The sequence below is a fragment of the Quercus robur genome, chromosome 7 (genome assembly GCF_932294415.1).
Source record: "Quercus robur chromosome 7, dhQueRobu3.1, whole genome shotgun sequence".
Taxonomy (NCBI): Eukaryota; Viridiplantae; Streptophyta; class Magnoliopsida; order Fagales; family Fagaceae; genus Quercus; species Quercus robur.
Window position 1 is genome coordinate 11,407,706 of NC_065540.1, and position 17,160 is coordinate 11,424,865.

A 17,160-nucleotide genomic window follows, 5' to 3' on the forward strand; every position below is an offset into this window, starting at 1 on the left:
AAATTTTAAGGAGTAAAATCCAAACAAATATAGAGGGTAAAATCCAAACGTCACCAAAATTCAGGAGATAAAATCCAAATTCTGAAATTTTTTGGTGTAAAATTTAATTACCTCCAAACTTTTGGAGTATAATTTACAATTTTCCCAATAAAAAATAAAAATGACAACAACAATAACAATAATTTATATATTAAAAAAAAAACATTATTAAAAATAAGGTGCAAGGTAATATCTAATCCCCTATAAAAAAGAACAAAACCTTAAACCAAAACAGCCTAAAAACTCTTTCTTCACTTGTTCACATCCCGACACTCCTGACTCTTTACGCTTCATTCTCTCACTCTCTCTCTCTCTCTAAAATCTCATCCATTCATGGCTGCTTCGTCGCTTCTCTCTCTTATGTTTCTCATCTCAACATTACTCTTAGCTTCATCTTCACTATCCGTAGCTCTCAGTCCCACCACCTTCACCATTCCTCTCTCACCCATCTTCACCAAAAACCAACCCTCTGATCCAATCAAAACCCTCAATTCCCTCGCCTCTTCTTCTCTAACCAGAGCTCACCACCTCAAGCGCCCCAAATCAAAACCCCCACTTACCAAAACCAAAGTATTTTCTCACAGCTACGGAGACTACTCAATCTCTCTCAACTTTGGCACACCCCCACAAGCCATTTCTTTCATTTTAGATACTGGCAGCAGCCCTGTTTGGTTTCCTTGCACTTCACAATATATTTGCATCGATTGTAACATAGACCCATCAAAAATCCCACTGTTCATTCCAAAACTATCATCTTCTTCAAAATTTATCGATTGCCAAAATCCCAATTGTGCTTGGATTTCAAGCTCAAATTCCTTCTCTGATCAGTTGTTTGGTTGCCAAGGCTGTAATTGTTCACAAGCTTGCCCTTATTTGTTTCAATACGGTTCAGGCTCAACTCTTGGGCTATTACTTTCCGAAACCCTCGATTTTCCTGAGAAACTTTTCACTAATTTTCTTGTTGGGTGCTCCATTTTCTCGACCCAGCAGCAATCTGCTGGCATTGTCGGGTTTGGTCGAACTCCAGAATCGTTGCCTTCCCAATTGGGTCTCAGTAAATTCTCTTACTGTTTAATTTCTCAACGGTTCGACGACTCATCGGAGAGCAGTGACCTCGTTTTGTATCGTGGGTCTAGTTCTGATGCCAAGACCCCTGGCCTAAGCTACACGCCGTTTAGGAAAAACCCAGTATCGAACGACTCAGCTTTTCGTGAGTTCTATTACGTTGACCTTCGTAGAGTCATTGTGGGCAGTAGATCAGTTAATATTCCGTACAAATATTTAGTTCCAGAAAATAACGCTAATGGTAACGGTGGCACTATTGTGGACTCTGGGACAACTCTCACCATCATGGAAAAGCCGATATTTGACGCCGTGGCAACCGCATTTGAGGCAGAGATGGGTAATTTTACTAGAGCTTCTGCTGACGTGGTAGCTTTGATTGGTTTGAATCTGTGTTTTAATATTACTGGGTTAAAATTTGAGAAGATTAAATTTCCAGAATTAACCTTTGAGTTTAAGGGTGGGGCAAAGTTGGAATTACCGGTGGTGAATTATTTTGTACCTGTTGATGTTGGTAATTCTAGCTTGGTGTGCTTGACTCTTGTGACAGACAGTACACTTGATTCGGTCGGGCCAGCGATAATTTTGGGAAATACTCAGCAGCAGAATTTTTACGTGGAGTTTGATTTGGAAAATGACAGATTTGGCTTTCGGAAACAAAATTGTAATAAGTAAGCTGGACTGAAATTAAAAAAATAAAAAATAAACTCAATTCTAGGCAAATATGGTACTACTAGAAATTCATACTACTAAAGCTCAGTTTACTTACTGTGGTTGTGGTTATTGGGGGAATAGTCAAATTTACTGGGTTTTATATATATTCTTATAATCATTGTCCAGATGGTAAAAATAAGGTTATAGGATATTATTGTTATCTTTTCATAATAATTTTATCAAAAAATGTCTATTCAGTTCTATAATTATGAGTCGTGGTGTAGATATATAATAGCCGTTATGTTCTAACTCTATAGCAGCTGTTGATATTGTGGATTTCTATGAACTAATTTTTGTCTGTCTATTTTATTTATTCGTTAAAAGCACAACCATACCTGAAAAAATGATAATTTAAAAAAAAAAAAATATATATATATATATATATATGTGTCACGCTCCGAATCCAACTATAAGATAGGCATGTGACAATTGCCGTACGCTTATAAAGTAAGAACCCTATAAGTGTGCAAGGCTTTCTTAGCAACTAAAATTTATCCTCAAAAATTAAAATCAAATAAATCCAAAGTACCTCAACAATTTCTTTATGAACAGATTTCCAATAACTTAATTGGAACAAAATCCAAACCTCAGGTACATAATGCCAATTGGCCAATAATATAAAACTATTAGAAGACCATCCAATCCAAAAAAATCACTAAGCTTCTTTTTCCGCTCACAACACAACGTCAAAACTCTCAAAACTTGGTATTCTTCACAATTTGAAACTGGAGGGGAAAAAGGGGGTGAGTTGACAACTCAATAAGTAACCAAAGTCTTAATAAGTTCTATTAAGCAATATATCTGTAAAGTATAAAATGTAATACGTGCTTTCAAAAGTTATAATATACTATGTGTTTTCAAAATAACTGAAGAAGTTTCATAGTCTTAAAATAATAAGTTGCACATAGGTCACATACTTTAATCTTACAAATATATCATAGATGGTTTTAGAAAATAGTCAGTTTTCTATATATCAAAAGCTATAACTTACAATATGTTCCAAATACACATAAGCAGTTTTAGTAACTCAAAATAGTCCAAATACTCAAATATTTCCAAAATCACATATGTAGTTTTAAGGACTCAAAATAATCAGATATTCAAATGTAATTCATATTCTTAATAATCTTATGACTATAGTCACGCTATATCCCCGTGACTGGGCATCAGAGTACCAATGAATAACCCTTATTGGCTGGGTATCAGAGTACTAATGAATAACCCTCATTAGTTTGAGTATCAGAGTACCAATGAATAACCCCCATTGGTTTGGTATCGAAATCAATTCATAGTCAAATTGTCCATAATCATATATATGATATCATAGTTTCTGACAAAATATATCTTATTCAAATACACACACACACACACACACACATATATATATTCATATATTCTATACTCAAATCTATTTGTGATATTTCTATATTCTTTACTTTAATTCAATATAACTAAAAAATATCAATTAAATAAAATAAATCTTATATTCAATGCTCATATGTATTTGTGAAAATCCTTTATTCTTTACTTTGAATCAGTATAGCTAAAAACAATTAAATAAAATACATCATATATTCAGTAATCAGATATATTTGTGATAATTCTTTACTTGAAATCAGTAATACAATAAAAATAAAATTGTAATAACTGTAAATAAATTTTAGGAGTTAACAGACGCAAAATAAAACCAATTAGGATAAGGTTACTTACCTCAGCTAGCTCACTAAAAAAACTTCTCCCTAACACTTTCTCTAAATTCCTTAGATATCACCTAACAATTTACAAGCACCATTTACTTAATAATCAAATAATTTAAGAAAGACTTATAAAAAAAATACCCAACCAAAAGAGAAACTACTAAAATATCCAACAACTGTCCACTGTTATCTCACACCAAATTTCTACATATTCATAACATATATTTTATTTACTTCATACAGCTAATAGTTCCCTAGGAATAAAGCCTATATAATATGCTATACCCATAGCCATAAATGGTCAAAAGTCAATCTGAAAATGACACCACCTAGATCTATCTTCTATACGTGTGCTCTCTCTTTTCCTTTCTTTCTTTCTTTTTTTTTTTTTTTGGGTCAGAAACTTCAAGTCCACACCATGATTTTTCCTATTCACCAAATCCACAATTCGGTACACCTTCTTGAGGTAGAAACTTGTGCAGAACCGGACTCACCATGCCTCACCTTGTGCAACTTCCATCTACACTTACACGCATGACACAACAGTGGACATAAGAAAAAAAATCACAATACCAAGGCAGAAAAATCTGCAGGTACGTCCAGTTTACAAAAAAAATTAAATCTATACTTTTATTCGTTTGCATCATTATAAATCTTAAATATTTAAATAGTTTTACTATTGGCCAGAATACTCATATAAAAAAAAAAAAAAAAAAAACTCTAATTTCAAATAAAGTTTAGATTTAACAAGAAAGAGATTCCTAAGTTCTTACCTCAGGTGTGTAGTCAAACCTTCTCTACTGAGTATTTTAGGTAGTCTTCTCTCTAAAAAAATATATATCTATATACATTTACTTAATAAGCTTATATATAGCTAGGGTTTCAACCTTATTTTTCTAAAAACTCTCTTATAATTACAAATTATAAAATTGACCCCACAAAAGATTTACTTAAATACCCTTCCTTTTAATCTTTTTTTTTTCCTGGGTATTACAATCTCCCCCGCTTATAAGAATTCAATCCTCTGAATTCATCACAAGCTGAACTAATTTATCACGCTTCCGCTGTGCTACTCTAAATCCACAATTGTATTGGTCTATACAAATTTATCTCCCATCACCACAATAAGAGCAATTAAACTACGAAGAATTCCTCTTTTTTTTTTTTTTTTTTCCTATCACTCAACCCGAATTGCACTATAATTTACCTCAATAGTGAATATAAATTTCAAAACCCACATGTTCAAGTAAACCCAGTAAAAACGATAGTTTCTTCGATGAGTAATCTCCAATAATTCTAAATGGTGAAGGAGCCTCCAAGGTTGTGATAAAAGAAAATCACAATCAAATTCTACCGTTAATCATTATGCTTTGACATCCCATTGAGTGGTATATTACTTCCACTTAAATATAAGTTCAAAACTATTTCACAACATATGCATAGATTTTTCCTTCCTCAAAATTTGTAAAATAAAAAAAATTTCCAAAGCAAATGGAGCCACGATGCTTCTGCCATACAATACCACTATAAAATCTCTTACTCAATTATCCATAGTTTAAGAACAACCATATTACAAAAAATATAAGGTTCTTTAAAGATATACATATCTCTAGTCTAAATAGCTCTCTAAGTTCCTTTCAATATGAACATAAGTTCCAAGGCCCATTCGTTTAGATTAACCACAATAACTGATTTTCCATCAATTATTAATTTCAACAAAATTCCAAGGCCTAAGTAGTCTCCAAAAATTACAACAAAGGAAATCCACAATTTTGAGATTCAACATAGACCATTGAATGCTAGCATCCATTTAATTCTATACCCCAAAATTAAGTAGTGCATCCAAAGTTCCAATCCTTCCTAAGTCCAAAACTAATAACATATGCGTATATCACTATATCTTTTCTTCCTCAAGTTTTGTAAGATAAAGAATTTCCAAAATCTCCAAATGATACTTGGGCTAGAACTCATTGAAGAGCTGGGTTCCTTAATTACATTGCCTCTTATGAAAACAAATATCTAAGTATACATCAGCTAAAAGGGAATAGTCCATGAAGTATCTCAAACCCCCCTTTCTGTGTTTCTTTGTTTGTTTGTTTGTTTGTTTGGTTTTTTTTTTGTTTTTTTTTTGTTTTGTTTTTTTTGTTTTTTAACTTGCTGATAATATTGTCCAAGCAACCTAGAACTTAGGGTACAATGCAACTTTATAATTATTAACCACTTGTCAATATAAAACAAATGGACCACCACTGACTATAATTCAAATTGTAATAGTCTTTCAAAATAAACCCTCTTGCCATCCCAAAACCTTCAATATCCAATCAAAATTATGGTTCACTAGTCCAATTCAATACTACCACGACCTTGTGTTGTATCCACCTTATTTTTAATTGAGCCAATCCATTAACTCTTATCAGTTAAAATTCAAAGAATTACATTTCTTGCATCAAAACTTATTCCCCTGGATATTAAACAATCCTCCAAGTCCATAGAAAGAAAATTAGGACCTCAAACTTCTAAGTAACAGAACATGTCTCAAAAACATATAGGGACAACCTCACACATAAATTAGGCTATAGTAACCCATGTAGGTCAACGCTAAAAAGAGCAATGATCCAAAGAAGGTCGGTCCTTAACATAAGAATCCAAAGAAGTCCATCGATATATTGTTGAATTCTTTAAACACCCTCAGAATTTATATAATAACATATAATATAATGTGAACTACAATAACCACAAATTAATTTTTCCTTCATACTACGAACTTTCCATTAATTTCCTTACTCCATATAAACTAAAATCAAGGAATCATAGCTCTAACATCAAACCTTAACCCCTAAATAAAGTTCTGCAATAGTCAATTCCCTAATAATGATCAAGCACTCCAAATTTTGAATAGGGCATATAGTAAACTATCATTCAATAATTAAACCTCTGAGAATCTCCTATAGATCAAACTAACCTTAGGTAGGTCGACTATATTAGGCAAAACTATCAAATGAGTTTTCAAAAGATCAGTCACAAAACAACAGGAAGATTTCCTTTACTTCATCTTTTCTCACTCTCTTTTCCTTTTAATGGGAAGAAGAAGTTTTAATAACCAATCTGATCAATTACAAAATTTTCAAGAATAAAATACACCCACTCAATACTAGTATAAGATCATAGAAGTATATCAATTAAAATCCTCCCTTTTGTATTTATAAGTCACGTATGCATAACCACATAGACATAAATATCAAATCCTTCAAATATGACCTAACAAATCATCATATGATGGAACCTCACTTACACTTCTCACCAAGTCATCAAAAGAACACTATCTATGACCTAATAACCTTCACAAACAATAACTGGAATTGTAATACCTAGGGCGCAGATTTCATTCTAAATCAAAACCTAGCATAAAGTCTACAAGATCATAACCTAAGCTCTGACACCATTAAAATTGTCACGCCCTGAACCCAACTATAAGATAGGCACGTGACAATCGTCGCACGCTTATAAAGTAAGCACCTTACAAGTGTGCAAGGCTTTCTTAGCAACTAAAATTTATCCTCAAAAATTAAAATTAAATAAATCCAAAGTACCTCAACAATTTCTTTATGAATAGATTTCCAATAACTTAATTGGAACAAAATCCAAACCTCATGTACATAATGCCAATTGGCCAATAATATAAAACTATTAGAAGACCATCCAATCCCAAAAATCATTAAGCTTCTTTTTCCGCTCACAACACAACGTCAAAACTCTCAAAACTTGGTATTCTTCACAATTTGAAACTGGAGGGGAAAAAGGGGGTGAGTTGACAACTCAATAAGTAACCAAAGTCTTAATAAGTTCTATTAAGCAATAGATCTGTAAAGTATAAAAAGTAATACGTGCTTTCAAAAGTTACAATATACTGTGTTTTCAAAATAACTGAAGAAGTTTCATAGTCTTAAAATAATAAGTTGCACATAGGTCACATACTTTAATCTTACAAATATATCATAGATGGTTTAGAAAATAGTCAGTTTTCTATATATCAAAAGCTATAACTTACAATATGTTCCAAATACACATAAGCAGTTTTCGTAACTCAAAATAGTCCAAATACTCAAACATTTCCAAAATCACATATATAGTTTTAAGGACTCAAAATAATCAGATATTCAAATGTAATTCATATTCTTAATAATCTTATAACTATGGTCACGCTATATCCCCGTGACTGGGTATCAGAGTACCAATGAATAACCCCTATTGACTGGGTATCAAAGTACCAATGAATAACCCCCATTGGTTTGGGTATCGAAATTAATTCATAATCAAATTGTCCATAATCATATATATGATATCATAGTTTCTGACAAAATATATCTTATTCAAATACATACACACATATATATATTCATATATTCAATACTCAAATCTATTTGTGATATTTCTATATTCTTTACTTTAATTCAATATAACTAAAAAATATCAATTAAATAAAATAAATCTTATATTCAATGCTCATATGTATTTGTGAAAATCCTTTATTCTTTACTTTGAATCAGTATAGGTAAAAACAATTAAATAAAATACATCATATATTCAGTAATCAAATATATTTGTGATAATTTTTTACTTGAAATCAGTAATATAATAGAAATAAAATTGTAATAACTGTAAATAAATTTTAGGAGTTAACATACGCAAAATAAAACCAATTAGGATAAGGTTACTTACCCCAGCTAGCTCACTAAAAAAACTTCTCCCTAACACTTTCTCTAAATTCCTTAGATATCACCTAACAATTTACAAGCACCATTTACTTAATAATCAAATAATTTAAGTGGCCATATATAATATGCTAATAGTCAAAAGTCTATATAATATGCTATACCCATAGCCATAAATGATCAAAAGTCAATCTAAAAATGACACCACCTAGATCTATCTTCTATACGTGTGCTCTCTCTTTTCCTTTCTTTCTTTCTTTTTTTTTTTTTTTTTTGGTCAGAAACTTCAAGTCCACACCATGATTTTTCCTATTCACCAAATCCACAATTGGGTACAACTTCTTGAGGCAGAAACTTGTGCAGAACCGGACTCACCATGCCTCACCTTGTGCAACTTCCATCTACACTTACACGCATGACACAACAGTGGGCATAGGAAAAAAAATCACAATACCGAGGCAGAAAAATCTGCAAGTACTTCCAGTTTACAAAAAAATTAAATCTATACTTTTATTCGTTTGCATCATTATAACTCTTAAATATTTAAATAGTTTCACTATTGGCCAGAATACTCATATAAAAAAAAATATTCTAATTCCAAATAAAGTTTAGATTTAACAAGAAAGAGATTCCTCAGTTCTTACCTTAGGTGTGTAGCCAAACCTTCTCTACTTGAGTATTTTAGGTAGTCTCCTCTCTAAAAAAATTCTCTCTATATACATTTACTTAATAAGCTTATATGGTTTCAACCTTATTTTTCTAAAAACTATCTTATAATGACAAATTATAAAATTGACCCCACAAAAGATTTACTTAAATACCCTTCCTTTTAAACTTTTTTTTTTTCCTGGGTATTACAATATATCTAAGTGTAGTTGCACGATTTTCCTGGCCCAAACCCTATTGATTAGGCCTTGGTCCAAGGCGCAACCCACAATAAGTATTTGTAGAGGATGGGTCAAAGAACTTAGCCTCAGTTAGCTTAGTCGGTCTGATGCATGGAAAATATTGTTGCAGGAATAAAAACACAAGAATGGATATCTAACAGAAGATTCTATTTTCTGAGTGCCGAATGCCTTTTTTCCCGACTAAGCTAACTGAGGCTAAGTTCTTTGACCCATCCTCTACAAATACTTATTGTGGGTTGCGCCTTGGGCTAAGGCCTAATCAATAGGGTTTGGGCTAGGAAAATCGTGCAACTACACTAAGCATTAAAAAAAAAAAAAAAACTAAAAAAAGAAGAAGAAAAAACTAAACAAATTAACAAGCATTGCCTGTGTACTCTCACGGTCACAAATATAAGGCAGGAGACATTTTTATGCTTTAAAACTCCCCCACAAAACATGCAACTCAGTATTCAGACTGCTAGTCATGGGCGAAGCCAGCTCAAGGTCTTTGCTCCCTCTTAAACATAACAAACAAAGAAGCTATTCCCTAGTACATATCCCACTTTAAAAATAAATGTGATTATCAAGTAGTACTAGAAATTGAAGTAGATTTTTATCCATTTGAAAAGATAAAAGGAAAAACCAGGAATATGAGAGTGGTCCAACAGTTGCCTCTATCTCCAATGTTAACTTCTTCTTCTTCTTCTTTTAATATTTACTCTCGTATATAAAAAAAAAAATTTTAATTAAAAAAAAAAAAAAAAAAAAACCTCATACATATACTGAAGATACCATATACTGACTCCAAGTTAGGGTGAGTTTGGTTCAGCTTTTTGAAAAAGTGCATAATGAAAAAGTGGAGTTTTGTAAAAGTGCATAATGAAAAAGTGGAGTTTCAAAAAGCTGAGTGTTTGGTAAAAGCTGTTAAAAAGTGCATAATGAAAAAGCTGAGTGTTTGGTAAAAACTGTTAAAAGTGGCTTTTTGAGGGATAAATGACCAAAAAGGACAATGTATATATAAGGGATATTTCAAACTTTTGTTTTTTTTTTTTTTTTTTTTTTTTTTTGGTGGATGTGAGTTTATTTCATACTTATTATAAATCATCTATTTCATATACTTACTAAACAATAATAATCTATTTCATATACATACCAATAATTGCACATGAAATTATTATTTTTTCTTGGGTTTCACTAAGGTGTGTCATTAAGTTATATATTAGTAATCTATTTTAAGAAACTTTTTATGATAAAATAAGGAAGTGATAATTTTTTTACTAATTTTTCGTTATAAATTTCTTAAAATGGATAAATAATATGTGCCATAAGATAACAACATATATTAACCCAATCTTTTTTTTTTCTTTATCACTTTACGTAATAAAATTTTTTTCTTTCCAAAAGAATAATAAAAAGATTTGATCATTGTTGTTCAGAACAAAAATCAAACTGAATCTGCACCCAAAAAAAAAAGAAAAAAAAAATCAAACCGAATGTTCTTATTCGACTCTATACAACTAAAAATAAACTAAAAAAATCTCAGCAAGAATCTACTTTTTCATCCTCTGAAAGACTTTTACGCAGACATAAAAGCCCACATCACAACCGTCCATTCCATCATCCAAATCACAACTTCCCCCACATTGACTCTCCACCGTCCGATCCACTCCCACTATATATATAAAACCCTCAAACCCCTTTCCTTTTTCTCTTCGCTATCAACAAACCAAAACCAAAACGCAAACGCAAACCCAAATCTTTCGAACAAACACGCAAAAAAGCACGCAAACAATGGCGGCAACAGTGTCTCCATGGGCCAAACCAGGCGCGTGGGCTCTAGACGCCGAGCAACACGAAGAGGAAGAGCTTCTCCAACAGCAACAACAGCAGCAGAATTCCGCGATTCACGCTGAGTCGCTCGCGGATTTTCCTTCGCTTTCGGCGGCGGCGGCTTCGGCTCCGGCCAAGTCGATGAAGAAGAAGGGTCAGACTCTGTCTTTGGCCGAAGAAGAAAAGGAAGACAAAGAAAAAAGACAGAGAGTAGAGAGACTTACGAAGGCAGAGCAAGGCAGAGAGAAGAGATGGAGGCGTCAAATGCGAAGGGAGAGCAGAGATCAGAGATGAGGGGCGTCTGTGGGTATTTCGGTCTTTCCACTATTGCAACGGTAATATAACAAAACGCGCATAGCGCGTTTTGTTTTATGGAGCACTGAAGGTCTATTTCGAATGCGCGTTTTGTCTTCAGCTTTTCTAAAAGTTCAAAACGCAACTTTTATAAAAAAGTTGCGTTTTGAACTTACCAAACGCAGAAACTGATTTGGCTTTTTTGAAAACGCCCGTTTTGGGCTGAAAAAGTGGAAGCAAACGGGCTATTAAGAGGGATACATGTGAGTTTGCGAGATGGATGTTGCATATTTCCACTGCTATCTTTTTTTCAGACATAAAAATAAGAGCAATTATAGCTAGGTTTACATTAATTGTAAACTAAAAAGATGTGAACAATATTGTATACATTTGTTTAATTTACAATGTAAATATTTTGTTTTTACAATATAAATTATAAACTAAGAATATTTTCAAAAATAATTGGGAAAAAGAAAAGAAAAAAACTCCAATCAAAACAACTATTACGTAAGTGGGCCACGTTTCTGCTAAATTCAGGGTCATCATTCATCACTGATCAACAATTTTACTTCCATTATTGCCTCAAGGCCCGCAACAATGTCTTGTAACACTGCATATTGTCGTGTGATCATTAGGCTCAACAAATGGGCACTTATTGTTAAAGAACACAGAAGAAACTGTGCCTGATTTTCTAGTTGGTTGCTCAATTTCCTCACCCCATCAACCAATGGGATTTGTTGGGTTTGGTGATACCCCACAATCATTGCCTTCTCAATTGGGTCTCACCAAATTCTCCTATTGTTTGCTGACTCACTTTTACGATGACACAAAGGAGAGAATCACCTTATTTTGGACCTTGATGGTGAATTAGAAGCAAAAGGCCTTAGCTACACACCATTGATCCCAAGCAAGTCTGTCTCTACAGGTTTTCATTTTTATGGCTATCGTTACGTTATTCTTTTGGAAATTGTCGTTTGGTGATACGCATATTATGATTCCAGATAAATTTCGTGTGCTAGGACCTGATGGCATTGGTGGAACTATATTGGACGCAGGGTCACCTTACACGTATATGGAAAGGTCAATTTATCAAAAAGTGTCAGAAGCGTTTGAGAGTCAAATGGGACGTTGTGCTAGAGCTCCTGACATTGGTGTTCTTGGTTCATGTTTCCAACTTATTCCCAATGAGGTTTCGTTGTATTATCCGCCATTAACTTTGATGTTTGAAGGTGGTGCGAAGATGGAATTTTCATGGATACATTATTTGCTGTTGGATGATCGTTCTAACTCCGTTTATCTCTCATTCATAACAGATAATGTTGGCGGTGTTGTTCTTAACGTTGGTTTGAGTGGTGGCCATCGATAATTTTGGGTAATTGTCTTCAACAGTCTATTTATATGGAGTTTGATTTGGAAAATTCAAGACTGGGATTTCTGAAACAAGCTTGTTACTAAAACAACCTTGATGCTAAATTGGTACTTGAGAATGCAAACATGGAAATAAAAGCTATATTAAGAGCTATGTAGTATGTACGTTGCAATTCTATCTGGACCATGTTTGTGTAAACTTTTTAGTAGTAATATTGCTATGGTACTTGATTATTGTATCTATAGTTAGCATGTGTTGTCTGTGTTTGTTTGGAGTTTTTAGGCCTAATGTACTATTGTATTTTGTTTTAATGGAAAACCTTGTGTAAAGATAATTTTTGTGTTTTTTAGTATTTGGTAGCATCAATAAAATGAGTCAAAGGAAAATTATAATATTTGATCAACAAAAAAAATATGGTTTATTTTTAAAGATTTTTTTCCACCTTTTTTTTTTTTTGGAAATTAAACAACTCTATCTCACAACAAATTAAATAAAGGATGATAGAAGATTGTTTTTTAACTCATTTAAAGTTGCTACCAAACATAGAAAAATAAGATAAAGTTATGTTTCTATAACTATTAGACTAATTATTTTTTAAGAGCATCATTGGATTGGACCAACTCCACCACCCATGTGTGTAGCTCCACCGCTGTTTTTATGCATTGATTCTAAACTCAAGTTAGTCGTCATTCACCTGGGTTGGAGTGGGGGCTTTTAAAATATAAACCTAACAGATTTAGGCCCAATGTACTACACTTGAACTACACTCTTATTTCGCTTTTCGGTAAATCACTTTTATTTCTCGTACAACACACGTCATTTCTTTATAAAGAATTCGGTATAATAAGTCATTAGACTCTATCATGGAGAATTCTCCAAAAAAAAAAAAAAAGACTTTATCATGGAGAAGCCTAACTTGTTTTTTGGTTTTTTTATCTTGTTCACACAGTATCAAGCGTTGAAAATTTTATTTTCACCTATGAAGAAATTTACATTTTTCATGGGTATATGATAAACATTGTCTAAGACTAGAAAAAACTATTAGAAGGTTAATGGTTAGCATTTTAAGTTTTAACATAATACTAATAGCAGACCCACGCGATACGTGAAAATTAATAATTATTTTGTATTGTAATATAATATATAATTTTTTTCTCTATAATTTGTTGAAGATAATTTGTTCTCCCTACAAATTAAAAAAAGTTCATATTTGGTCCAATTAGGTCTACTTCGGTCCTATTTAGTCTACTCAATCAATTTATGTTCCCTTTAGTCCATTTTAGACTTATTGAGCCTTAAATTGATTCGTTTTGTAGGTTGCTTTTTCAAGTTTACCTTAAAAATTCAATTTTTTTTCTTGATTTTTGGGTTGAAAAATATGAAATTTTATTATATTTTGGTTAAATTTTTTAGTTTTGAGTAAAAATATACAAAGAAATTAGACATTAGAAATTAGAAATATGATCACTAAAAATGCAATAAAAATGATAAATATTCAAAAGTCTTATTCGGTCCATTCTATCTTCTTCAGTTCAATCTGGTCCTATACGGTCCATACGGACCTATTTATTCCATTCGGTCCATGAAAATTCTATTCGGTCTCATTCAGTCCACTTCGGTCCTATTTGGTCCTCATTGGCTCTATTTAGTCCACCTTGGTCCTATTCTGTCCACATTGGTCTCATTCGGTCCATTCTGTCCACTGTAGTCCTACTCGGTCCATTTGTACACTTTGGTTTTATTTCGTCCATTCTGTCTACTTTGGTCCTATTTAATCCACATTGGTTTTATTTAGACCACTTCATTCCAGTTTGTCCTATACGGTCCAATTTGGTCCCATTCAGTCCATTATGTCCACTTTGATCCTAATATGTCCATTCGTTCTTATTCGGTCCACTTTGGTTTTATTTGGTCCACCTAGTTCCTATTCAATCATATTCTATCCATTCAGTCCACTTTGTTCCATTTGGTCCAATTCAGTCCATTTGGACCACTTCGGTCTAATTTGGTCCACTTCAATATATTTTTGTGCACTTACATAACGGTAAAAACATGTTTGGGTTGAAAGCGTATATTCTAAATACAAATTTATCAAAAAAAAATATAAATATCAAACTCGTAATATCTGAAATTTTAAACATAGCATTTATTGTTACTACGCTTATATTTAGTCACATTAATATAGCATTTCAGTCTACTTCAGCACGGCTAAATTTAAGTAAAAGTCTTTCTAAACATATTTTAAGTGTAGTTATTCATTTTTTTAACATCATTACTTTTAAATGAATTGTATGGGATTGATTATACATTTAAGCTATATGTGTGTGTGTGTGATTTTTATTTAAATAAATTATTCATTCTCTTAAAAGAGATTATCATGATAATTAAAACTCATATCAATCTTATACTAAATATGTATAATTTATTCTCTAATTTTTTTTTTTTTTTGAGAGAGAGAGAGAGAGAGAGAGTACTTGTGATGGGGAACTAAAAAATACAACACCAAAATGTATGACCCAAAAGAGAGTTTTGAAAATCACAATGATTCATCAATATAAAATAGAGTTGCATGAAAGGATAAAAAATCAAGAGAGAGAATAACAACTTTTTCAAGAGAGAATAATAGGAAATTTATAGAAAATAATATGAGAAGAAAAAAAGTTAAAAAAAAAAAATTTATTAGACACCAAACTATCCAAGTTATATTATGCAACAAAATAACATTATATTCTTATATAATATCTTTATAATGCAATATGATAACATCTATGAAATCAAAGAGAATAAAAAAGATAACAACTTAAAAACACAAAACTTAATCACATCAACTCAAAGTAGAGTTCTAAATAATACAAAAATTCATCAACCTAAAGTAGAGATGCAAGAAAATTTTTTTTTTTTTAAATCCACCAAAAATGAAAAAAAAAAAAATTGAGAGAAAGATATAATATTTTGAGTGTGGGAAAACTATGTATAGAATGAGAAAGAGAATTGTAAATTAATAGTAAGAAGAGGGGAATAAGAAAAGCCAAAAATAATGGAAGATAAGGGGATAGATGAAAAGTGATATGAAGGTAGATAGTAGTGGGGAGATGAAAAGGTAAAAGGAGGGGAAAAATTAGAGAAAGTATAACAATAAGTTGAGAAAAATAAGAAAAATAAAGAGAGAGAGAGAGAGAGAGAGAGAGTATATTAAAAATGGGTAGGGATCGAACCCTAGATCTCTTAGGAATTCTAAATCATTGGAACTATTTGCCTATGTCATAACATACCACCAATTAATTAATTCATTGATTTAGAAGAATAATACTTTATTTACAGTGAAGTGATCTTTTATCCTTATTTGTTAAATAAGTGATTGTGTTCTAATTCTTAACCAAATTATTTGACCCATGAAAATTAAGACTATTTCAATTTTCTTTGTGTTTCAAATCTACGTGAAGCTGCAAGAAAGTTGATTTCAAAGACATCATATGGCTAGACATTGCATCTTCAACATTTATTTATATGGTCTTTTGCAAGTTTCAATTTTCTTTGATTGATATGGATTAAAATTCAGATTGAAATTGGTTTAAATAGAATAGGTCCTCAAAGTTGAGTTTTTATTATATTTGTTTCATTGTTTGGCTGTTGAGAAAGTGTGAGGTAAAGAAGAGAAATAAATTGTTTTGTTTCTTTTGTTTTGTTATGAATTGAGTTCATTGTTGTTTTATATATGATTTTGTTAGAATTGGAATTTTGAACCCAAATATTACCATTCCCCAACTTTATATAGGATTATTCGGAGAATAAGGAACGAATTAAATAGCCTTAGTGGGCAACCAAGGTCATTTGGATGGCTGAAATCTGTGCCTCCTGAAAGCATGCTCAAAAAATTACTCTACGCGTAGTTAGTTTGCTTTGCACTTATGGTAGTGTGTATAGATATTGTTTTAGTTTCCTTTGCACTTATGGTAGTGCATATATATATATATATATATTGCACATTTTTATATGAAATTTTTACTGCTTTGTAAAAGGGTCTGATTCAAAAACTGTGCATCACTTCCTATTTTGGTGAGCCTTTATTGAGTAAACCAAGATTTTTATTAAATGCAGATTAACCTACCTGTGAATGCATCTTTAAGCATTTTGACGCCAATGGTGATGGAAAAATCTCAGTCCGACAGTTTGAATCCTCCCCAAGCATGTACAAACAAAGTTATATAATCTCATGCATCGCACGAGTTAGCGACTAATTATTAATATAGCCAAGTTTTTTAATTTAATTAAGAGATGCATATTTTCACACGTTGAATTACTGGTTGCTATTTTGGTAGTTTTCGGGTGTTTTTTAGAAATATCTCATGAAGAAATCTTTCTAAAGATAGTGTCATTGATTTGCCACCTTCATCAACATATTATTTTGCTTAGTAATTTTTTTTTTCCGGTTTATTTTCTATTATTTTACATTACCAGTAATATAATTTTGGAATTATTATAATTACAAACTAATTAATGAATTTTATTATTATTATTTTTAAACTCTCGTTGAATTCCTAAATTAATTGAAATCT

The 17,160-nt window shown here is 31.8% G+C and overlaps 1 protein-coding gene across 1 annotated transcript; it reads left to right on the plus strand.

Annotated features, from left to right (window-relative positions):
• The first annotated feature begins 289 nt into the window (after positions 1-289).
• Positions 290-1,984, plus strand: LOC126692240 (probable aspartyl protease At4g16563). The gene has a single exon (XM_050387768.1). The coding sequence runs from the start codon at positions 373-375 to the stop codon at positions 1,774-1,776; it is 1,404 nt and encodes a 467-aa protein (XP_050243725.1). The 5' UTR covers positions 290-372; the 3' UTR covers positions 1,777-1,984.
• The last annotated feature ends 15,176 nt before the right edge of the window (positions 1,985-17,160 follow it).